At 32.5% G+C, this 26,155-nt stretch overlaps 1 protein-coding gene across 1 annotated transcript in view; it reads left to right on the top strand.

Annotated features, from left to right (window-relative positions):
* The window catches only part of trac.L (T cell receptor alpha constant L homeolog), an 87,619-nt gene that overhangs the window by 60,880 nt on the left and 584 nt on the right, over positions 1-26,155 (top strand). The window contains 6 exon segments of the mRNA XM_041565362.1: positions 3,342-3,391; positions 21,142-21,284; positions 21,286-21,352; positions 21,355-21,420; positions 23,564-23,611; positions 24,454-24,561. Of these exon segments, the coding sequence (XP_041421296.1) occupies positions 3,342-3,391; positions 21,142-21,284; positions 21,286-21,352; positions 21,355-21,420; positions 23,564-23,611; positions 24,454-24,560 (481 nt within the window). The 3' untranslated portion in view covers position 24,561.

Below are 26,155 nucleotides of genomic sequence, written 5' to 3'. Positions count from 1 at the left end.
GCACAATATATTAATTGTAAAAAAACAATCACTATTCAAACTGGAAAGTGTAGTAATTGGTATTCCATTTATAAGATTAATGAAATTCCCATACACATTTTAAATAAAACAGATATGAAAAAAGAAAAATAACTATGGAATCCCAGTTTGTGTATTGGTGTGTATGACTGTGCTTATACTGGTTCTGTTGGAAAGCTGATCTTTGGCAGTGGCACGAGGCTGATTATCCAGCCCAGTAAGTAAAGCTAAGTATTTACTTTACATAAATCATAAAGATTACAGTTAATTCTGCTCTGTGTATGTGTATTAAGAGATAGATAGATAGATAGATAGATAGATAGATAGATAGATCTATAGAGTGTGAATGAATGAATGTAATTTCAAACCCAATAATTGGTCTTAAAAGCAATGTTTAAATCAATCAAATGATTATAAAATAATATAGGACAAAAAATAGAACAGAAGAGTCCTGTTGCATGTTCATTTACTACTAAATATCAAATTATTTGTTGTTTTATTAAGAATAAATTAAAATGTTTTTGTTTTAATAAATACACGAGAGAGTAAACACTTCCTTATATGGCATATGTTATATATACAGGTACGTGAAGGTTAATGTAAAACTATTAACAATTGTGTAAATACTGGTAACTGGGGAAAACTAATCTTTGGACAAGGGACAAAACTAAAAGTAAATTCAAGTAAGTTTGGTTGATATCAAATATTTGGAATATTCATGGGATTAAAATAAACCTTGATTAAGTTTGATACAGCTTATTAACTATTTGGAGGAAAACTGTCTTTGCTCAGGATAATTACAGTGAAGATATCCGAGTCAGGATGATATTTAAAGTTTATACGACTATGTTATGTACAAACAATCATCAAAAAGTCAGTTAAATTTAAAACTGCTGTATTATATTAATACAGATTTATCACAGGGGCCCATTTACTAAGGGTCAAAATGAATTTTCGAATTCAAAAACTTTGAATTTCGAAGTAATTTTTGGGTACTTCGATCATCGAATAGGCCAAAGTTTGATTTGAATTGAAAATACTTCACAAATTCGACCATTCGAAAATCAAAGTACTGTCTCTTTAAAAAACTTCGAATTTGACACTTCGCCACCTTAAACCTGCCAAATTGCTGTTTAGCCTATAGGGGAACCTCCTATAACCTATATGAGCCGTTAGCTAAGTTTTGAGAAGTCAGAGGATTTTTTGTAAAATCCTACTATCGTACGATTCGAAAGATTTCTTCGTACGATCGTATGAAGGAAAAAACCTTAGACTTCGACTATCGTACTACACCTATTCGATGGTCGAATTTTCGAAGTTTTTTCACTTCGAAATTCGACTGTTGATAAATCTGCCCCAAAGTGTTGAATTAGAGCTCAATTTCAAAATCTTTGAAATTCAAATGTTCAAATTCTGCCACTTTTTATTCATTCCTATGGGAATTTCATGGTAAACTCTAATTTCAAGCTTTGATAAATCTGTCTCTTAATTATGGTTGGTTTAGGTGAATGATGATGCTAACTTGTGTGGGTGAGATGAATCAGTTCAGTTATGCTATTCTGATTATTGTTGCTTTTAATTTTTAATAAGAAACAGTTCATGGTTTGATTTATCCTTTCTAGTTCCATCACTTTTGAGGGTTGATTTATCAAAATAGGAAATTAGAGCTCATCACAGAAAATCTCACCCATTTTCTAAAATATTCCTATGGGATTTTTTGAAATGTATTTATCAACTGGCTACCTCTTCAGTTAGCCCATTTATAAATACACTTCAAAAAAGTTCAGCTGTATTCTGAGATATGTATTTAACAACAGCTCTGGAAGCCAAATAGTTATTCCAACATTGCTAGCATAGCAATAGGACAACAAACAAAACAAACAAGAACAAACATTTATTTCCTACCATTTGAATGTACCATGCTAACATTGATAACATTGCTAACATTTGATACCCATTATTAACATAAAAGCTTGTGTTGCTTTAATCATGTAAGATTCTAGCTTTTTGTAAAGATACAGAACACTGTGTAATGCTGGCTTCAGTAAGCTTGTATTTGGCAAAGGGACACAGCTACTTATTACTCCAAGTAAGTCTACCTGCAAATGTTTACTAATATAATCTCTGAACATATAACGCTGATGCTCTTAGCAATGAGCAAGTCATCAATTTAGAATTAATCTATGATCTGACTGAACAGTTTGCTAAATAAATACCAAAGCATTAAGTATTATAAGTCTGCAGACATGTTATAGCCATAATTAAAGTCATAATCAAAGCCTGGTGAAAAGCTTACCCACCAATCATATATTTTGTACACTGTTTTGAAATTTGCTGGAATGTAGATCAGCAGCAATGAGCAAATGATTGTTTAGACTCTGTACACTCCTGCAAAGTTAGCAAGCACCGATTATCTTATAGGATGAGCCAGCACCATAGCTGAATTTATAATTTATAAAATATGTACCGAACAGTTTATTAATTATACAGCACTCAGCAAATTATTGATGAAGTTAGGATAGTGCCTGTGCATTTGGTATATCCCATAGGGGAACAGAGCACAATATGCAGAAATGTGAAATCAGACAAGCACAATTCTTGTAATGATGTTTATCACAGTGCAAATGATGGCTACAAATATACTTTTGGTTCTGGAACTCAACTAATTGTTATTCCAAGTGAGTATATATATTTCACAATACATTGAAATAAAATGTGCTGTATTACAGATATATAACTTCTTTCCTAGATTACACATTCCATAACATTTGTATTCCATGTAGAGAAACTAGAGTGCAGAAGTTATATAATTCATTTTAAAGCAGGTAAAAAGCCAATAGACAAACGTGTAAAATCTGTGTCAATATTTTTTGATCCATAGAGATGAATTTTCTGAAATACTGTAGTTGTTTAAAAAATTTTGGCAATATAACAGCAGCCATCTTATAAATTTAGAACCCTTAATGAAAACACAATCGTGATAGTGTATTTATTTGCTTGCTACAAGACTTAAAATTATGTTACTTATTCTAATAAAGTACTGATTAGGCATATTTTAGTCAATTTGAGTGTATGAATTAAACGCTTACTATATTTTATCATTTGGTATCAAATTAAATAAAGTTTTCAATATACCCTATTCCACATATAACATGCAAAAGTTTTTGGTGAACAAGATTTTAGAATCCATAAAAAAAAGCATAATTTTATTCCCCACTGAAATGATATTTACAAAGAAATCTGCACCAGTTATTTCTATAAAATGAAATGCAAGTTATTACTGATGGTTTTCGTATTGAGATTTCTGACTGTGCCACTAATAGCAACTGGAAGATCATTTTTGGCAAAGGAACAAAGCTAAATGTTTATCCCAGTAAGTGATTATTATTCCTTGGCAGCATTTGTGAACTACATGGCAAATTGCAGGGCAGACTTATCAAATTGTGAAACTGAAGTTCTCTACAGCAACATTCCAACACTTTCTAATTATTCCTGGGTTTTAGAAGCATATTTATCAAATGGAAAACTCTGTTACTTTTACCCATTGTTAAAAATATGTCTCTGAAAATCCCAGAGGAATTAATAGAAAGTGGAAGCATTTTACTGTGGTGAGGTCTAATTTCACACTTTCATAAATCTGCCCCTAAAGATCTTTGCTAATAAAAGCAGCAGTGATTATAAGCATATAGAAAGTCACTTTAACAGTTTGTATAACAAAGATGGAATTAGAACTTAAAGTAACAACTATACAAGTAAATTGTGAACACAATTCATGTATTTGTATCTGTTATTTTTATAGCACCAACCAAGATAGATAGAAGATAGATAGCAGAAAGGTAGATGATGATGATGATGATGAAGATAGATAGATAGATAGATATTCACTCTTTATCATTATAGAATAATTCAAACATTTATCATCAATGTATAATAGTGCATTAAATGTCAAATGAATGAAATTATTGTACATTTTTGGTGAATATGAATGAAGATTTGAGTTTCCAGAAACTCTGCATCATTCATCAGATTATTTGATATAAATTGTTTATAGCTGTTCAGGAATAAACAAGAGAGGGAATAATCAGACTGTAAGTCTACTTATGTTCAGTTTAAAGTTTCATATAATAGTTTTATCTTAAATTAATGCTTTATTTGGTGAGGCAAAGAAAGCCTGAGAAACATGGTTTGTGTATTGGTCTGTGTGACTGTGCTTATTCTGGTAGTGGCTGGGAGTTGAACTTTGGCAGTGGGACGCAGCTGATTGTACAGCCGAGTAAGTCAATATTTATAGCTTCAATAGTACTTTAGTTACTTAAGCACATAAATAGTGAGTATAGTATGTGCATTGTCCAATAAACTTAACTATAGGGGTAGCATTTTTAAGCATCTGATTTGATTAGGAAGTTCAGTAAGGCACATTTCACAGAGGCTAGCTCGAAAGCCAGTAAGACTTTTTTTTTAATCCAATGAAACATTGCATTGAATTATGCATGAAAAGGAAGTTTTCTGAACCCTTAAGCACCCCAATAGAATGCTCATTCATTTTTGGAGCTATATAAATAAATACAATGCAATAAAAAGTATTGTACGTAAAGCCCCCAACTTAAGAGATTTTAAGAAGCTGAATACCCTTTAAATGAACATATATTATGTAAACATTTAAATGCCCCATGGAACATATGCCAAACAACAATAATTAATTAAATATTTGTCTCAAATGGTCAGATTCAACTCAATGAAAAAACTTATGTCATGGTTTATCTCATGAAAACTCTGTAGGGAAACTTGGAATTATATTATGTTTCTCATGGAATTAAACCTGGCCCATGGCGTAATATTTATGTTTATATACACAACAGTGCTCAAAAGTGAAAAATGGTTTTATAACTAAAATGGGAAATGTGGTGTATTGCAGTGTGCTTTTAGTGATAGCCAAGCATGCCGGTTTGTATAGTAAGTAGGATACTGCATAAGCAAGGTTTGTGTGCTGATGTTTGTGACTGTGCTAATACTGGCTATTCAAAACTGACATTTGGCAAAGGGACTCAGTTGGTTATACTTCCAAGTAAGTTGCTATTTCTGTAGATATCATTAGTGTGGAACATGGAAATGTTTTAGGTAGTAATACTGAACAAATATAAACCACCAGATATATTTTTTCATGATAAAAATGTATTTTCAAGTTACTATATGAAAGATTTTAGTGAGCTAATCATAGATGAATACTTAAATGGATCTATAACAAACAAAAATAAAGCAAAAATAACCTATATCTTGGGAGTATTTCAGTAGCATTTAGTAACATTTAAAAGACTATCTTAAAAAAGCTTTAATTCATTTTAACCATTGACTCTTTTTTTTAAAGCTCTGTAGAAAAAACTTTCCATGTAATCACATAAAATGGGTCCATTCTTGCAAAGTAAAGCTTTCTGAGAGAGCATACAAAGAGGCACAAGCAATATGGCTGCCACCCTATTGCTCCAGTTTGTGCAGCATCTCTTCACTTTATCACTTGCAGATGCACTATGCACTGGGTCATATGGTGCATTGGCAGAGGAAATTTTGAACCCTGTCTGGTTCATGAACTGACCCAAACCCATAGTACATGATATCAGTCCAAATTGGTGGGCCCATTCTTATACTAATAATCGTAATTTCGTATGGTATTATTGGGTAGCTTAATATCATGAGAGTGAATTTTCACACGGAGCATGACATTGTAAATGGACCCCAGTAAATCAAGACTCTTGCTTTAATTGAATTCTGGATACCTGATGCACAGGGCAGGCCTTTATGTCTAAAATACATAGGGAATGAATTGTTCCTTGCTGTAGGGGTCACTATTTCTGCTCTGTATTTCTCTTTTTAAACCCATGCTCTTTAATATTGGCTGCAATGGAAGTACAAGACAAGCTGAATCGCTTGTGATATTAAATATTGGGTAGGAAGCATATCATTTTAATTACAAATTCTTTAGTACAAATTATTATTTTATTTTGGTGTTCAGTTAGAGTCTGTGCATTCAAACTTTTATTCTTAATCTTATTTAAACAACAAGACATGCACATTTGTTCTCTGTATATAATAAATGCCTTGGAAATAAGGATTTTACTTATCTGAAATGATACAAATATTGAAAATATTGCTAGAAATCCAATTCAGAATTCTGAACCTTATAATTTTGCTTAAATCCATCTAATCAACATTTGTCAAAATAATCTATGTTGTAGATTCATATAAAAACACAGATACAGTAATTTGTCAGACTGCTTCAGTCACACAAAAAAAAAGCAAGGCACCAAAATGTATAAGTTTGTATCACTGTGAGTATGCTGGCAGCTCTTATGGAAAACTTAGCTTTGGTTCTGGGACCAAACTAATGGTTATACCTGGTAAGTGTCCTGAATGATGCAGAATAATTTTAGCTAATGATCTTATAAAGAAAAACTTCATTTAGCATTAACACATTGATATATTAGCACTGATTATGGCATTTTATTGAATATGTTTCTGCCTGTGCGGTTTCATGCACATAGGTGATAAATGGTTGCATTTTTCTAAATAAGTATAACTAAATATGCATATTTTCATTGATATCACACTAGACAGGTCATACATTTCGCAAGACCATCTACAAATTTTTTTTCATTTAATATACAAATTGAAAATAAAGGATTAGTGTACTATTCTATATGTATATACAGAAATATTTATAATATATAAAACTAGATTTTCCTGCCTTTGGAAGTAAAAGTCTCACTGTTGCAGAGAAAGTTAGGAAGTGGCATGGAGTTTCTGAACTAGTGTTTAGGGCTGTGTGAATACTGGTGGCTGGAAGTATGTTTTTGGATCTGGCACAAGACTAAAAGTGCTGCCTAGTAAGTAACACTTTTCTGATAGTAGAATTTCAAAGGTCTTGATATAACTTTCCAGTTTGAAAATCACACTTTACTGCACTTTGTCTTACACCAGGGTCATATCTAATGACAAAATTATTTAGTGGAGCCTTTATATGACAAGCTAATCACACACATAGCATATTTTTGGCAGTGTAAAAATCTCTTTCACCACCTGTGCTGATGGTCATTGACTTAAATGGCTACCTCCTGTAACTCCTGTAACCAGTGGTGAGCATTTTAAAGCTGAAATCTGCCAAGCACTACTGGAGAGAGACAGTTATAATACAAGTCAATGGCAGGCAAGCCAGACAGTAGTAGGCTTTTCTTAGATAAGAAAATGTTTGTTTGAAGGGCACACAGATGGACAATTTATCACTTATATCAGAGTTATATCATTAGTTGAACTTCTAAACCTGTCCAAAAAAACCCTTGAACCTATGACTTCCCCCCCACTTTATTCTGCTTTTGATCTAAAGTAATGTACAATGTTTGTCACTCAATTAGGAATCCAATATATGTTACCTTAGCAAAGGACATTTTGGTATTTCTAAATACTTAATGCTGTTGCTATTCACATCAGAGTATAAGGAGTTTGATATATTTTGCAGGCAATATGCCACTTATCAAATTAGATATGTTACTTTGATGAAGGAAATACTGCTTGTTATAATTGTAAGGAAATATTTCACTGTGGGAATTTTCGGGCAGCAAATTGATCTTTGGAAGTGGAACAGAACTGATAGTTCAGCCCAGTAAGTATTTGTATAGAATATACAATGATTACATTTTTTTTATAATACTAAATATATGAAAGGGCAAGGTTTTGGAAAGAATACCTTGTGTCATTTTAAATAAATTATATTTAAGAATATGTCATTTAAGACCTCTTCTGAGGCTGTCATTGTCTTATTGGGCAATAAAATAACCATGTTCAAAGGTAGGAAAGGTGGTAGCATGATTAGTAAGAAATCTGACCATGGCACTAGACTGGCTGCACTTATTACTGTACATTGCACAGGCTTCGTTATACCCATTTGCCTTGGGCTGCAAAGTCTCAGCTTGCCCAAAAATCTGTGTATTATACAGGTAATGTACAAAAAAGTACTGTATAAGTCTTCAGGTATTAATATTAGAAGCATATTTGTAAATTGGTTACATTAGTTTCTAATAGATTCTTAAGTAAAGATAATTCAACTAGTAAAATTAAGAAAAAGTACACTATTTGCTAAAATAAGTGTTTAAACCTCTAATGTATCAAGTTAAAATTTTCAGAAGGCACAAGACACTGTTGATAGATTATTAAGTTTTTTTTGTAAACAAGTAACTTAGTAGTGTTGGGTGCCTAGTATAACTGCCAGGGTTAGTGTGATGCATCTCCTCACTGTGGGATGTTGGGGGCTTCAAGATACTTTTCGGATCAGGCACCAAACTTAATGTCAAGCCCAGTAAGTTTGCTTATCTTTTATTAGTTGCGTGCAGTCTGGAGGTCGGGTCACATTGCTAAATCATTTGAAATATGAACAAGCTTCAATGAATACATGATTACATTATTCTTTTGAATTGTGTTGCTGAAGAGTATTGACACTTCCATAGCTAATCTTGTATTTATATTTTACCTTTTAAAATATATAAATAAACAATAATGGTCAGGGCATATTTAAAAAATGCACAAATCTCTAAATTATGTTTGTCAAGAGAAAGACAAACAAAAAGCCTCAAACAACTGCCAAATTATTGGTCAACCATTGGTTAGATAGATGATGTAACAATTATTATTATAAATGCTGTTCTTGATGGAATAGCATCCAGCCATCCCCTAAACCTAACCAATGAATTCCAAATCAATACCTTCCTCTTAGCTTGACAGTTCTTATAGTAAGAAATAGCTTAGTACTTGCATAACCATGGTGATTAAGAAAAATAACTGTAAGGACATAGACTAAGGTTTGAAATGTCATCATGAACTATTATACCTACCAATTTCTCTGGTATTATTTTTTTAAACTTAAACTACTATTCCTTGTTTTTATTGTAGCCCTTGTCACTGAACTGTTTCCATATATTGCCTGTAGTTGGTTTACTTAATGTTATACCTTATGAATTGATCCGCAACATGTTATGCAAGTCTAATTTAATTCCAAGGTGAACCACCATGTGGTTCATCTTATCAATACAAGGAAAATTTTCACCTGTGTAGTAACACATAAGTAATCAGTAATTAGCTTTTTTAACCAGCTGTAGGTGGAATTATGAAAGCATACATTTGATTGGTTTCCATGATTTACTGCCCAGGTGTAATTTGATGAGCCCCATTGTCAAATATTTCAGCAGTGCGTAAAAGCAGAGTCTGTAATCCACCATATTGCTTAGGTGTATATCACTGTGTTTATGGAGGTGGAAATTATAAGCTTACATTTGGCTCTGGCACCAAACTGATTGTTACACCTGGTAAGTGTTCATTAATACAGTCAAATAGCTTGGACTTTATTTTCATACATATATAAAGTTATCATTTAAATTCATCCGTTACCAAAAACAAATGTTTTGAACATTTATTTTACACACATAAGTAGCACTTTTCCTGTCATTCTGAGCTTTCTGGATAATGGATTTCCAAATACGGATCCCATGCCTATATGGTTTAGTACTGTACCTCTGTATATATGAACAATCCCAGTTTTAAGAAATATTTAAAAACACTTTATATATGTCATGTACTAATCCTTGTGGCACTTTTTTTTAAACAAATATATCCCAGGAATACCAGATTGTACCCAAAGACAAGAATGTTTCTAATTTTAGAATTTTAAGCACTGGTATGTTATATGGAACAGTATTCAAAGCTATAGCAAAATAATATTACATTATCTAAAAGGCCCTTATCCAGTTAACCATTTTCCTAGTCACAGAGAGTAAGTATTGCATTTCCTCTTTAATCCAGGCATTTAGATAAGCCAGGGCTGGATCACACTTTGATTATTTATAAACATAAGTACAAAACGTGTGTTGTCCTAGTTAAGTACAATACGATATGAGTTCTTTTATTTGCTGGAGAACATGACTCTTTGTGAATGTGAAGAGCAAACACCTATTTCAAAATGAAAATTGATGGGAAAAAATAACAACATGAATACTAAAATTTTTCTATCAATGAAAAACATTTAATAGAAATACATCTATGATTTGCTATAAAAAAAGTAATAATCCTCCAGATAGCCCGTGCTTTGCCTTAATGCTAAATATTGTACTTGTTTGTATCACTGTGTTACTGCTGCTGGTGGTTATAGACTGATTTTTGGCCTAGGTACAAAGCTAATAGTGACACCTGGTAAGTACATTTAGGTTTTATCAAACACATCCATATCAAATAAGTGCAAAAATGTATATTTTAAAACCTATCCAAAATACTTTTTTTTTATGTTTTTGTTACTTTTTTTGTAAATTGTAAAAGCACTATATATAATATGTTTTAGTCATACAGTATCATTATTTTGTGTAATGTATTCAGATACCATGTCCAATGTAATCAAAATAATTGTGTAATAGAAATAAGTATACCACATTGTATTACAGTAATTCCTTACTTATGGGCTTATTAACGGTTTTGCTATGTATCTATTTATATTGCTATTTATATAGCATTACCATACACAGCACTGAATATTAAAACAATACATTAATAGAACAGATGGGAGTAATGCAATAACAGAATATAACAGATGAAAAACAATATAGCCAATTGCATTTAAAATAAAGTGCTAAGTGTTAAAGAGGCATTATACACCTATATACACCATTCTTTGACTAAAAAAATCCCATTGCTCGGTTATTTTTTTTATTATAAAGCTTTATTTTGCTTTCTATCTTGCCATTCATTTGCTGGGTTACTTTAATTAGATTACTGTATAAATAACCCTATCCCTTCACTTTTTTTGTGACTGTTTTGGCTTACAGATAAACATCCATTATGCAGGGAGATTATCTGTGGACTGGTAATTCTGTATACCAGTTTACCTGCTTCGCTAAGGAAATAACAAAAGCATTGACTTTTTAATATTAAAACAAAGGGCAAAACATATGTTCAGCACACGCACATTGAATGCATATTGAACAAGGTCCTGAACAAAGTACAATCTAAGCTTTCTATTTCTTTAAAGAAAAATAATATATGGATTGCAGTGTAGACACATCTACACTGCATTTTTTGTTGAAAAGGGTTGATGCTACTGGAATAAACAGAAAGGAGCAAAATATAACTGGCCAATGAGTTATCTTAGCAAGAGTCATATTAGTCTTCTGAAAATCACTGGAGATTTTGTTATTATTTGGGAAAAAACACTGTAATTCATTTGTAATTCTAACACTAAATTAAAGGTTTAACTTTCTTAACACTATCAGAGAAGAACCACTGTGTGAATAGGGGCAATGTTTGTGTATTGGCTCCTAACACTGTGCAAATTGGGGAACAGGTAACAAGATAATATTTGGAGGAGGAACATTTTTAACTGTATTGCCAAGTAAGTTTGCTTTAATTTTCCTACAACTGGGTGGGGGTTCGTAAAAAAAAAAAAAATATATATATATATATATATATATATATATATATATATATATATATATATATATATTTTTTTTTTAATAAAGTTAAGCAAACATCTTGAAAATATGGTAAATAAGACCCTTTAGTACTTTTTGAACACATTTTTGTTGCTGCAGATTCATTTGCTTATATTGCCGGTACAAGTTTTAATGCATTTCGTGATCAGCAAAGAATTGGTCCTAGAGTAGGTTTTGAAAAAGCTCCAATGCAATATTTTGCATACAAGATCAGTTCAGTGTACAGGTATTAGGTGTTATATTGATGTGGTGAGGATGGGTAATTCCCTCTAGAACATTCTATTTTAATATATTGTATTTTATCCACTTTACAGATCTATACATATTCATTATAATGATATAGGAGATGTACTTTTATTTAAGTAATATGTCTCCCATTTTCCTGATATTTAAGCTAGTAGCTACAGTATGGCTGTGAATGGGAGGGTAACTTTTTTTCAGATCAGTGCAACTGAGAGTTCTTCAAATGTGAAAGTTGTGGCTAGTATGATGAAAATAATACACTGTATAAATAATGTGGAATTGAAGACTACTTTTGCATTTGGCAGCAAGTTAACTGCCCATCCCTGTAAGGCTTTGTATTTCATGTATTTATCATGTCAGAAACAGTTTGCACATGCTAAACATTATTTAAACAGATATTAAGGAATCAGAAGATACTGAATACATGTTACAAAACTGGCAGGGAGAGAAATCTACTTTCTGCCTTGCATCTTAAAACACACATTGAAGAATAGGAATCAATATTTATAGTGGAGAATAGTCCGAGATTTATAGGAACTACAGGTATGGGATCCATTATCCAAATTACGGAAAGTTAACTCCCATAGACTTCATTATAATTAAATCAATTAAAATTTTAAAACCTATCCATTTTTCTCTGTAGTAACATGTTTAAATGATTTTTAGCAAACTTAAGGTATGAAGTTCCAAATTACAAAAAGATTGTTGTCCAAAGAATCTCTGGTCCTGAACATTTTGCATAACAGGTCCCATACCTGCATATTACAGGAGAGGAAATTTCACAGGACTATTTGTAAGACAATATTACAGTGTGTGAATTATGGAGGTAGCAAAATGATTTTTGGCAAAGGGACAATACTGACAGTGACAGCCAGTGAGTATAATTTTAACTTAAAATTATTTAAGTTATTCTTTATTTTAGTCATTGTAATAATAAAATGTTTTTGGCAGATCCATTCTATGAAGGTAGTTACCTATATGAGCAGTGGGACTTAAGTCTAACTCTCCAGATAACAAAGGGTGTTCCACTGACCACATTAATATCTTTCTGAATGGCAATATTTGTGTTTCCTATGCTGTCAACACAATAAGTAATTAATTCATTAGTAGCATACCATTACAGATCACATGTTCCTTAAATATCAGACATCTATTATGTTGACGTTATACTAGTTCTATGTAGCTATATATAGAAGAAATTTTGGTGATATGAACATCACAGTTTTATAAATACATCAGGATAAGTACTGTACATGAAATGACGTTCATGCAATGGAGCATCTCACTGTGTAACACTGGCAGTAGAAAGCTAACATTTGGATTTGGAACAAGACTATATATCAATCCCAGTAAGTCACCTGATACTAAAGCACTTGATAAAATTGGTATCTAGAATGCTAAAAAAATATACGTCACATTGAGAAAAACTCATTTTAAGATGTTTCAAATGGTACATTTTGCAGTGCCTTTAATAAGTATACATTGTTAAGAAATTCAAGAATTTCTAGCAAATATTAAAGAAGTATTTTTATCACACCCACAAATAGTGATGTTGGCAAACTTGTTATTTTTCAACTACTGTAAATGTTGGTCAGGAGTGTAAAATATTTTTTTTTTTTTTATCTCCTGGGACTAGATTGTACAAATCTATAATCATGATGCATCCAGAATCTCTGTGCTTTCCCTTTTGCAGAAGTTTCTCTTGCTGGTTTAGGAAGAATTACTGATATATAAGTTTAGTAGCTACTGTTCCATCTAAGGGGTAGATTTATCAAAGAGTGAAGTTAGAGATCTCCACAGTCCGCAGAGTGAAATACCTCTCTCCATTCATTTCTATGGGATTTTTAAAGGCGTATTTATCAAATGGTGAACTTTCACTCTCATCCTTTGATAAATACGCCTTTAGAAATGAATTGAGAGAGGCGGTTTTTTACTCTGTGGACTGTGGCGATCTCTAACATCTTTCTTTGAGAAATCTACCCCTAAATTATCTTCCAAAACGAAATATTTCAGAATTACAATATAGTAACTGTTCTTGGTTTTATCCGAGTCCCTAGACTTATTATTTAAATTCACACAACACATCTCCTCATTAGTAACTTATGCATAAGATGTTGATTTAGTTAAAAGAACTGGGAGATAATTCTGCAGTTTGAGTGGGCAGTTTATGCAATGGCATCTAATACTGTGGGAATTGGGGAGGAGCAGGTAACAAGCTCATATTTGGCACTGGAACACAATTAGAAGTGATTCCAAGTAAGTTGTTCCTCTAATTATTATTATCACACAGCCTTACACTTAAGACTTAAACCAGTTTATAATTTGCAGTTTATAATCAGAAGTTAATCAGTAGGTTTTTTTTTCCCAACAGGTAGATAAATGTAGTTCATAAAATTTGCTTGATTACAATAGTTTATATAGTTAATACATTTAAATAAATGTAGTTCATAAAATTTTCTTGATTACAATAGTTTATATAGTTAATACATTTAAATCTTCTCACTATGCTGCCTACCCATATTAATGGGTAACTGTGAAACTGTGTATCTGTGAAGTGTCCCCACTAGACTACAAATTGTTTTCATATCGGGTTTAGGGTTCAGCGTAACCCTAAATTTCCACCTGCCCTAGGTACTCCTTTTTCTCAAAGTTGTGAGGAAATTCTCCTGTTTATAGGAAATTTTCCCATGTAAAAATTAAGGCGTTATCTTAACAGTTGCCAATGTAATATATATATTGCTATGCTTCGTACCACTGTGTAACTTATAATACTGGAAAACTTACATTTGGCCATGGGACTAAACTGTTAGTTAAACCAGGTTGGTTTTTCCTTTACTAGCCTATATTAAGACTATTACTTTTCTTTTAGGGTGGAAATTGTCTACTGAAATGATTACTATTTCTACCTTTTGCACCCTTTTCTTTGAACCTGTTTCTCTCTGTTAATGATAAAAAGAGGTAAATTAGGCATCATATATATATATAATGCTTTGCTAATATTTTAGCTCACTTTTTTACCTAAGGCTTATGACATTTGCAGCATTTTCTTGTCATGACAATTAGAGAGAGAAATTGATATCCACAGATTTCCTCAATTGGATTCAGTGTGAGAAATAGCACATAAGCACATTAATCACCTATCCAATAATCACATCTTATTACAAACTGACCATTGGCTGTAATGGGATGCAATATATGACAATGTTGGTGGTTTTCTATTGTAGAAAATAGACGCATTCCATAAGATGTATGATAATATCAGACAAGCAATATTTCAGTACAGTGGCCATTTTTAACAGTGTGCCTGTAATAGGGCAACATTACTTTGGCTCAGGGACAAATCTGATTGTTAAACCTGGCAAACTGGTAAACAGGACATATAATAAATGTACATGTTTCTATATTACTTAGTAACTAGATAGTAATCAAAGCAAAGTTGTTCTCTTGTACCTATGCAAGTAATTAGGTAAATGGTCAAATAAATAGTCATCTTATTTTTATGATCTGGATCAACTATTTTGATTTTATTAGGGCTCTGAAAAAGAACTGACATGGGGGTTTAAACATTGATCTTGTGACTTATTTTGCTGTACACTGATAAATGTGTAACCAAGATAACCAAGATGGACAGCTATGCTTGGTTACTAATAAGAATATTGCTTGCAAAGTAAATTAGTATCCCACATCATATGCAAAGTTTACTTTCAGAAATAATTAATGTTTCACTGGCGATCTGGATAGATGATCGATAGACAGACAGACAGATAGAGAGATCTAGATAAGACAGGAATAGCACAATACCTTTATTTAAAATAAATTAAAAAATAAATATAATGTTATTGTTTAAAGAAGTAGTACCCTTATATTTTCAGTATCGACCAGAGGGACCTTTATGACGAGTCTGTCAAAGATCCGACATGAGGGCATGAATTAGCCACTGGTCCTATGACTTCTTTCAACTTCTAACCACATATGTACATACACGGTGGATAAGCATAGTTGTTAGAAAAAAGTATCCTCATCGTAATAATTAATGATACGCTACATAACTGTAGCACTTCAGTTGATTGTAGTTGCCTAGGTGTATGAAGAGAGGAAATACAACATGGTTATTTGTTAGGTAGTATGTCATAGTGCAAGCTATGCCAGCAAAGTTCTTTTTGGAACAGGGACTCTGTTAACAGTAAGATCTAGTAAGTATCTTTTTGTTTCCATTATATATATATACTTTCCATTTTTCACAAGACCTGTGAGTGCGGTTGTTTTTCTAAAACTCAATATGTTGCAATAATTTTACCAGCACCCAGGCATTTTTCCTTATGTTTTTGAGTGCACCAAAACAGAACTTTGTTTCAGTCAATGTTCAAAAAAGCAGTTCTCTTATTTTCAGTTTTGATTTTATGGTTCTGTCAAAGATCGGACATGAAGGTTTGAACACCGGTCCTGTAAAGTCTTGTGGCTTATAAACACATGTAAATTCACAGTGAATAAACACACTCATTATAAAATATTATCCAACATTATAATATTTAAACATCAGCGTTTTCAGTGCAAAATAGATTCAGTGAGGAGGGTGAAGCCTATAGGCATAGCAACTGTTCAATAATAATGTCCCAGGGATATGGTTATATTTAACAAGATTGCAAATGTTTCTTCAGATTAGAATTATCCTTACATTAAAGGACTCTCAGATTTCAGTTGATATCCCTCTGTATTGTATTGCCTAGGTGTATGTAGAAAGGAAATACAACATGGCTATTTGTTAGGTAGTATGTCATAGTGTAAATTATGGCAACAAAGTGATTTTTGGAACAGCGACACTGCTGACAGTAAGACCTAGTAAGTAATTGTTTTTCTAAAATTATTTTAGTGTTGCAAATGTACTGTAATGTCAAATACATTTTAAAAAAATCAAATCTGAAAAAGTTAAGATTTTTTTCTCTGCAAAACACATTTTTAGGAAAATGTAATAATAAATAAGCATATAAAACCTGAGCGGATTTGATCGGAGTTTGTAGCAGAAAATATTGAGATAAATTCGGACTTTGATAAATAACCCCCTAAACTTTTCCAAGTAAAAGCAGTCAAAGTCCTATAAAAGACCTTTCTTTTAACCATTCAGACTTTTGGAGGTTTTCTGATTTTTTTTCCCAAGTAATTGTCTGAAAACTTGTATTTTTCGAGGTTTTAGAGATATTTGTATTTTTACAGGTCGTTCAGCACTTTTTTCCATTAGTACTTTTTATTCTAGGATCTTTTAATAACTTTCATGGCATTCATGATTTTGAAGAGTTTAATCATGGTTTCAAAAAGCTCTAATACCAGTAAAATTCAGTCTTTAATAAATGGGCCTCTCAATGTGCACACACAGATAACCACACACTAAAACACCATATAAAACCAGAGAGACATCTAGACATCTCTACGTGTTCTTAAAGTCTAACTCAGTGAAGCTATTAGAATACAAAAAGTGATCAGGGAACACTAGGCCATCCTACATAAAATACAAGTCAGCAAGGGTGGATTTATTAAAGAGCTCACCACAGAAAAACTTTTAATAAACTTCTCAAAACCATAGGAATGTATATTTTCTGCAAAATGCAGAAAATGCTGACTCGATATGCAGATTAAATCATAAGATGATGGATATGATGTACATTTACACTATTATTTGACTTGAATTATTGCTATGCAGCTTAGTCTCTTTATAGCTTCTGTTTTTGTTTTCCCTGTCCACTTCAAATGTGATGTAATTTAATTAATCTGTATATAGGGCAAAGTCTGTACCAAACAGTAACTGCAAAATTTCAAAGATATTTAAAAGGGGTGGTTCACCTTCAAACAACTAGTTGTTTTCAGATAGATCACCAGAAATAATGACTTTTTCCAATGTCTTTCTATTTTCTATGTGTGACTGTTTTTCTAATATTGAACTGTAAACTGTGATTTTTCGCCTTCTGAAGCAGCTCTGGGAGAGGGAGGTCGCGACCCTGTAAACTGTTCTAAATTGATATATGTATTTGATACATTTCTTATCTTTGTCCCTGCTGAGCAGAATCTCTGGGTTTCATTACAGGCAATTAGAATTAGAATTGGTACAATATTTGCTAATACTCCAGAAATGCTGCTGAGAAATGTATCAATTAAATTTTTCAAAATAGTAACAGTTTCGAGTCTGCATCTGAATTACTGAACTGCCAGACTCAAACACCAAAGACAGGGACATTTAACTTTACACTTAGGGGCACATTTACTAAGCTCGAGTGAAGGATTCGAGCTTCGACCATCGAATAGGCTACTACGACCTTCGACTCGAATGATTCGAACTAAAAATCATTCGATCAATTTTTCAATTGATTGATCGTAGGATTTGCGCTAAATCCTTCAAATTCGATAGATTTAAATTCGAGGGTCGAATTCGATATTCGACCCTTAGTAAATGTGCCCCTTAGATTTTGGAAAAACAGTAAAAAATAAATAATGGAAAGTTATTGAAAAAAGTCTTTATTTCTGGGGAACAATCTGAAAACAGCTGAACTGAAAATAATTTTTGGAATGTGACCAACCCCTTTAAAGGGATAGTTATACTTCTTTTTAATCAAATAAACCATCTAACATGCCCAGCATTCTAATATGCCATTAATAAGCCCTTGATAAATATTTGCATAAGAAGAACTGTTCAAGGAACCACAAGCCATAAACTAAAACAGAGATGTCTAACAGTAGGCTTTTGGGCAAGATGTGGCATGCAAAGGCATTATTATAGACCCACATCTTGCCCAAGGCATTTAAAGACATAATTATTATAATATGCTAGTCTTCTGAACTGCAGTACATCAGTATGTTATGATAGCAGTATGGCAGTAGTCTTATACAGCACCATTTCTAAAAAGAAAGTTTTAGCCTCTGCAATAAACTGCTACAAATATTGTATGTGTGTGTGCCACTGTGGAAATACTGGAATAGGCTATGGAAAGAATATATTTGGAATGGCAACAAAGCTAACTGTTAAACATGGTAAGTTCCTTAAAAACTAAACAAAAAAAAAAAAACAGTTAAATCAGTTCTCGATCAAATTGTATTACCTTTCCTTTAAAAATTAAAAAAAAAATAAAAAAGTTTACAGCTATAATATAGCAAAAATCACATGGAAAAACCCTTGAAAATAGCTATTTTAAAACACATTAGGGCATCATTGTTTTAAAATAGTAAAAATTTGTAAAAAATTCATCTTATCATATCATTTTAATAATACTTTCAATTACGTCGTTAAACTACTTTCTATATGGAGATTAGAAGTCACATTGTATACTGTATCTGTTCCTTCTTTGTTGTGTATAGTTACAAATTATTGGCCTATCAAGAGAATTTACTATTTACTATACTTATATAATTTACTATACTACAAATTAAAGTTAGTTCAGGGGCTCACTTGCAAAATAAGCCCCCCCCACACACACACACACTAGGTACTAGTAAAGTCACATGTTCTTGCTAAGCACTGCACCGTAGTGCAATAATAATTATGGGAAGCTTACATTTGGAAAAGGAACAATTTTATTTGTGAAGCCAGGTGAGTTGGCATCTCACAAAATAACTCTACAAGATAATTGAATGCTTTTTTATTTAATTTGGCCATATATATATATATATACATTTTATACATTTTATTATGGTAATTATAGCTGGGTAGTTGGGAAATAATTACATTATTTTTTCAACTGTAAATTTTGAAATAACAAATATATGATCACAACAGGAACTGTTACCAAAGCTGTCTAGGCCAGTTTGTGCTATAGTATTTTATACTGTGTGAATTATGGAGCATCCAATAAATTAATATTTGGTCCAGGCACAAAGATAAACGTGAAACCAAGTAAGATGACTTTTTAAAGGAAACAAACAAACAAACTGAGACTTCAAAAGTTCATCTCAATTATCAATGGATACAATTTAAAAAGTAATATGATGGAGTAATGGAAATAACTATGTAATAGTGACAGTTTTTACTTATTTTGCAGTAAAACTCTGTTTTTAACAAAGTCCCAGATAAAACCCAATGGCCAAGAATTGCTCATGAAAATTGGTTAAATGTATTATTGTTGAAGCATGAATAGGTTTTGTCTATTAGATCTTATGCATCATAAAAAAAATCAACATATAGGTTCTCAGTAATTTTGGAAATTGGAGATTTAGAACCTATGGGGTAGATTTATCAAAGTGTAAAATTAGAAACCACAGAAAAACTCATCCATTTTCTATCCATTCCTATGGAAAAATTTTTAAAAAAGTGAGTTCACCACTGAAAAATCACAAATGAATTAATGTTAAGTGCATGAGTTTTCTGTAGGGTGCTCTAATTTTACACTTTTATAAATGAATTGTGGTAAAACTGCAGCAATATTTCCCCCTATAATAGAAATTATCAGTTAAAACTAGGTACTTAAATACTTTAATACTTAAATCTGGGCCTCTGTGAAAAATATTAAGATGATCATTGTTCAGTAATTTATCCCTCAATACTTAAAATACAGAGATATTCTGTGACAGGTTGTGAGGAAATAATACTTAGATATATAGAGTAAGTATAGCTTTTGTCTTTGCTTTTAAACACTGTGTAAACTTTGTGACAGACAAACTTACTTTTGGAATAGGAACTATATTATTAGTTAATCCAAGTAAGTAACACGGAACAAATGGTCTATATACGTCATAACAAAAACGCCGCAGACAGACGGCACTTCTGGATAGATTTATTGGGAAAAGGCTGCTGTGTACCGCCTTACGCATTTCGGGATTCTATCCCTTAATCAGGAAACAATCCCGAAACGCGTTAGTCGGTACACAGCAGCCTTTTCTCAATAAATCTATCCAGAAGTGCCGTCTGTCTGCGGAGTTTTTGTTATACTCACAGTGGGGACACTGTCGACTGAGCACCTGGACAAGGGGAGTATCGGGGAGCTGGAGCGGTCGGATCTATCGCTTTATATACATCATATCCCATAATTTAGTGCAATTTATTTGTACATTATTTGCAGTCTGAAATACCTTATAGAACCATTAAAACAGCATATTTATTTTAGGTTTAGGGACTCAAACTTATTAATTATAAAATAAACCAAGTTTATTTATTCTTTATTATATTGTGTTTTTCAGAAACTATTCTTATTATCTTTTTGTACCAAATTGTGACAATCTATGGTCACAATAAGTGCAACTACTGGATAAAATAACTTATTATATTCATATCAATTATCTAAATTATTGTTGTATCTCACTATAACTTTGTATTTTTAAAAAAATATATATTTCAATAGATATGTTTGCTATCAGAAAAACTCAACTGTTTATTCTTTCCACCCAGACATTAAAGATGTAGAACCTTCAATGTATCGCCTCAAAGCTGACAGGAAGCAACCAGAGGTCCCTGAATATGTGTGCCTGGCCACTGATCTCCCAGTTATTGAAAACGGGACAGAGTTCGAACTAAATGGAGAATCAGTGGACAAAGATGAACGAATATTGTTGGACAAAACTGAAGACAACACGTGGAGATATAGTTCTGTCCTGTGGACTGATGATTTGAAAACTGAATGCACAGTGAATTATGGAAGCAAAACAATTCCTGAAACCCCTTTGGCAGGTACAAATAAATTAGCTCTAAAATATAAAATATTAACACTAGCAGTGGCCTCTCTCTCCAGACATCAAACCTATCCTTTGTACAAGCTTAAAAACGGTCACATTGGATGGGCACAAATCCTTCTGTGATGCTTTTTTTATAGAGTTTTTTCCGCTAAAGGATTCATTTTCTGGCATATGCAAAATCCACGGAATTAGTGAATGTTATTTCACAAATAGTTTTTTTTTTTTTCTTACAGTTATTTATATATTTCACTGAGCAAATGAGTTTTGTATAGGAGTTGTTCGCCTTTGAGTTAACTTTAAGTATGGTAGAGAGTGATATTCTGAGACAATTAACAATTGGCTTTTATTTGTTTTATTATTTGTTTATTATTTTATAATTATTTTTTATTATTTGTGTTTTTTATTCAGCAGCTCTTCAATCTGCAATTTCAGTGATCTGGTTGCTAGCATTGCAAATTACCCTAGCAACCATGCATTGATTTGAACAAGAGACTGCAATATAAATGGGGAGAGTCTGAATAGTATTAAAAAGCTGCAATAACCATACATTTGTATGACCATTTGTTTATTAGAAAAGAGTCAGTGACCCCCATTTAAAAACTGGAAAGAATCAGGAGACAAATAATTAAGAAATAAAATAATGGAAACCAATTGAAAAGTTGCTTTGAATCGGTCATTCTATAACATACTAAAAGTTAACAAAGTTGAACCAACAGTTTTTCCAGCTACAACACATGAGCAGATTTGACTTGGTTTCACTAGTTTATTTCAATGTGACCGAGTTTTTTACATCATAAAAAATATTAGGTTGAGACTCTCAAACCATTAAATAACAATATCTGTGATATAATGGAGTTAGCAACAGCTTCCCATTAGTTCAATGGTAAAACTCAGAGGCTAACACAACACAATCCATGTGATTCACGGCTGCTATAAGGATAGTTGTAAAATGTCACAGAACAATAATAATCAGGTCTATTAAGGCATGTACATTTTTCCATTGTTTAGTGCTGTCCTTGTTTGGCACAAAGGACAGATCAGACATTAGTACGTATGGGTAGTGTATTAAATATGTATCAGTAATACACTCATCAACAAATATAATAAAAGGCACAACGTTTGCAAAAGTGCAATAACCAATACCAATATGGTATTGTTTTTTAACAGATGACCAGTAAATGCTACGTCAACATTGATTGTATTCAGTTTCATTTTACAAATGGACAGATGAATATTTATGACTTTAGAAGTATAACCCCCATATGTAATAAAAGGCACAATGGTATCCCATGTGCAGGTGACATGTAAATACTACCTGCTGATATAGGTGACTGCACCTGGGCCTACTTAATGACTTATAACATATTTTACATTTAACTGTAAGGAAGGTCATTTCAGGCACTTTGATGCCTTGTCAAAAAATACAATGGGCCAAAATTAAATTTTTTGACATTCTGTTGCTATCAGTTAAATGGTTTCCATTATCTGTTAAATATTAACTTTATGTAAGCATACATTTGAATTAGATAAACATTTGTAAGCCCTAACTGCCATGTAATCATATGTGCTAAGTACTATTGAAAGGTGTGTATCACCTTTCAAACACTTTTTTTTCAGTTGTTCACGAGAAATAAATACTTTTTTTCCATTACTTTCCATGTTTTATCCAGATGCAGATTCTGAACTGTTACAATTTGCTACATTGGTTGATACATTGCTCAGCAGCATCTGTGGAATATTAGCAACTATTGTATAGATTATAACAGCTGTCTTTAATGAAACAAGAGGATTCTACTCAGCAGGGACAAAGATAAGAAATGTATCAACTAATGTATCAATTTAGAACAGTTTACAGAATCGGTCCCCCCCCCCCCCCCCCAAGAGCTGCTTTAGAAGGACAGAGGAAGGTGAAGAATTAAAAGTTAAACTTCAATATTAGAAAAATGGCAACAAATAGAAAATAGAAAGTAATAGTAAATAGAAAGTAATAGTAATAGAAAGTCTGTTTCTGGTGAACTGTATGGACTGAAATAACTGTTTGAAGGGGAGCATCCCCTTAAATAATAATAATAATAGTTAGCTAATAACATATTAAAACTATTTTAAATATAAATTCTGTTTTGTTTTTTTTCCCATAGAAAAAGAAGAATGTTCATCGCCAAAAATTGATGAGACTTTTAAAACAGGTTAGTAAGTTCTTCTGAACAATATACAGCATTGTTTTCTACTTAAAAAACTAAAATAACAAAGGAGCCATATAGACAATGACCAAGGTTGAAATGGGGATTCCTAAAGGTTTTCTGGCATTTTTCCCAACAATTTGACTTTTATTTAATTTATCAACACTTATCCGACTCTGACTTCAGTTTGTGTGGCCTGTTTTGATTTTTCTTTAGTCCAGCACTTACATTTATTAGAGAAGAAGACAACAGATTTTGTACAAAAACTCGAGACCCAATTGAGTGACCCCTGACCTTAAAGCTAGGGTCAGATGAGTCCGATCTTGGTGTGATGCTGCCCTTCTGCCTGATGTGCCTGCACCACCATCTGCCGGGTGCAGACAAATGCTCCAGTTTTTGATGCAAAATGCTAAATCTTGTGTTTCGGCATCTGCCTGCTCCCAAGCGGAGTTAATGTTTCCATGGCCTTTCTCCACAGGCCATGATTCGACTCATCTGGCCCTATCTGAACAACTTTAACTATCTACAAAAAATATGCTTTCTGCTCCTTAAGAATATCTAATTTTATAGTAAAATGATTACATTTTATCACACAAGTTCCTATAACATGTTTCCACTAAGATTTATTGGTGGTTATAAGGAAATCATATTTTTTAATTGCAGAATAGTAGCATAATGAATTCTAAATGACTTACCTATGCTGATATACTTTGGTACTCAGTAATGGTAGTGTATCTCTCAAATGCTTTTGTTATACAAAATGTTATCATGGCTAGATGGGTTATGAACTTTTCTACATTTTTTAAATATGAAAGTATATAATAGATTTTCTTTCTTTTTTTTTATAGATGAAAGACTGAATACATTATCTCTCAAAATGCTAGGACTGAGGTTCTTTACTATGAAAGCCATAGTTTTCAATGTGATAATAACCCTACAACTCTGGTCAGCGTAAGGTAAGTGCTGTTATCTTAAGAAACTCTGCTTTGAATAGTTAACTTTCTTGTATTATAATATATATTTTTACACAAACAAATGCCTATAGTGCAGGTGCAAGTTCAGGCACCAGGGACTTTGTACATAATACCTACCATAACTTGACTTTGCTAGAGTATTTATGATGCACAAGCTTGGGGGCATCCAGAACAATGTTCCCTCTAATTCCTTTTTTGGCTATACTGTATATAAAAAAATTAATTTGTGCACACATTTTAAACGTGTGTATATTTTTAAAATGGTGTGCTCAGGGGTTGATACAAAATCTTGTTTTTTAACACAAAATTCTTTGAGCACACAGCTTAGAGGAAGATTGTTCTAGAGGGTGCTGACATACCACCCAAACTTCCCCTTCTATGCAAACCACAGCTAAACACAGGGAGAACTGCATTCAGAGTGAGGTGGACCTCTTTGCACTTAATTCTAGGAAATAAAAGTTGTCTGTTTAAGTTATCAGCCAATGAATTTCAATGAAGCAAAGTGCAGATGGTATCAGTGCACTCCAGCACTCTGCTGCCCCTGGCACTCTCTAGCACGTTGCTCCATAAATTGTAAATGGGCCCTATTTTCAAGCAAATATAAAAATGTTGGGTATCTTTAAAGGTTTAAGGGTGAATTTTCCAATTTACCATAATTTTGGACAAAAATGTAAATTTGTCACAAATTGTAAATTTGCTAAATTTTGCCAGTGTGAAACTCACTAATTTATCAAAAGTGCCAATGCATATTTTTGCCATGAGTTATTTCAAGCCTGGTGAACTACTATTATAAAGAAATAATTTTGTTCCTCATTTGTTCCTCATTTCCTCCACACTTATATGTCCTTCCGTTATGGCATACATTTGCCAATGACTTTTCCCCATACAACTTTTTGTAACTGAATGCTCTTCTACCCTGTGGAGTGATATTCCTAATTGCTGTTCAGAAGTGGTGCAGAGTTATATTACTTGTCTAAATCCTAAATGCTTTTTTTGCCACATAGTAAAATTTGCTGACATTTGGTACATTTGTCCATTTAGTTCTTTTAGTATTATTACTTTTTCGTATGCTTCAAAACAGGTTGTCTCTTATTTATCTTCCACTCTAGTATTATACTCTGCATGGTCATTATGATCAGTGACCCTAGCAACCATATAATCAGCTACCATTTTGAGAAATTTGTAGAAGTAATTTTACAATAATGTTGCACACAGAAGCCTTACAAATAGTAAGGGATACTCACAAATGCAGAACTGTTGTGCTTTTGTCATCCATGATCCAACTCTTACCACTGTACAAAGTATAAGTGACTGTATCTTTATGCAGCTCTACTGCCCAAGAAACACAATTGATTTCCCTAGAGCACAAAATATTTCAAGTGCTAGTGTGACAGCAATAGTTGAGGAAATTGTAATAAAAGTATTAAGGTTAGTATCAGATCTAGCGACCCATAGCAACCAATCAGATATTGGCTTTCAAGCATGTGACCTGTAATGCTATGGGTTACTAGACCTGATTATTAAGTTACCCTTAATAGGGTAGGCTGCAAATCCAAACCATTTAACCTACGTTTCC

The sequence above is a fragment of the Xenopus laevis genome, chromosome 1L (genome assembly GCF_017654675.1).
Source record: "Xenopus laevis strain J_2021 chromosome 1L, Xenopus_laevis_v10.1, whole genome shotgun sequence".
NCBI classification, from domain to species: domain Eukaryota; kingdom Metazoa; phylum Chordata; class Amphibia; order Anura; family Pipidae; genus Xenopus; species Xenopus laevis.
The sequence above is the reverse complement of the archived record's forward strand: the minus strand, read 5'-3'. Positions and strand labels throughout refer to the sequence as shown.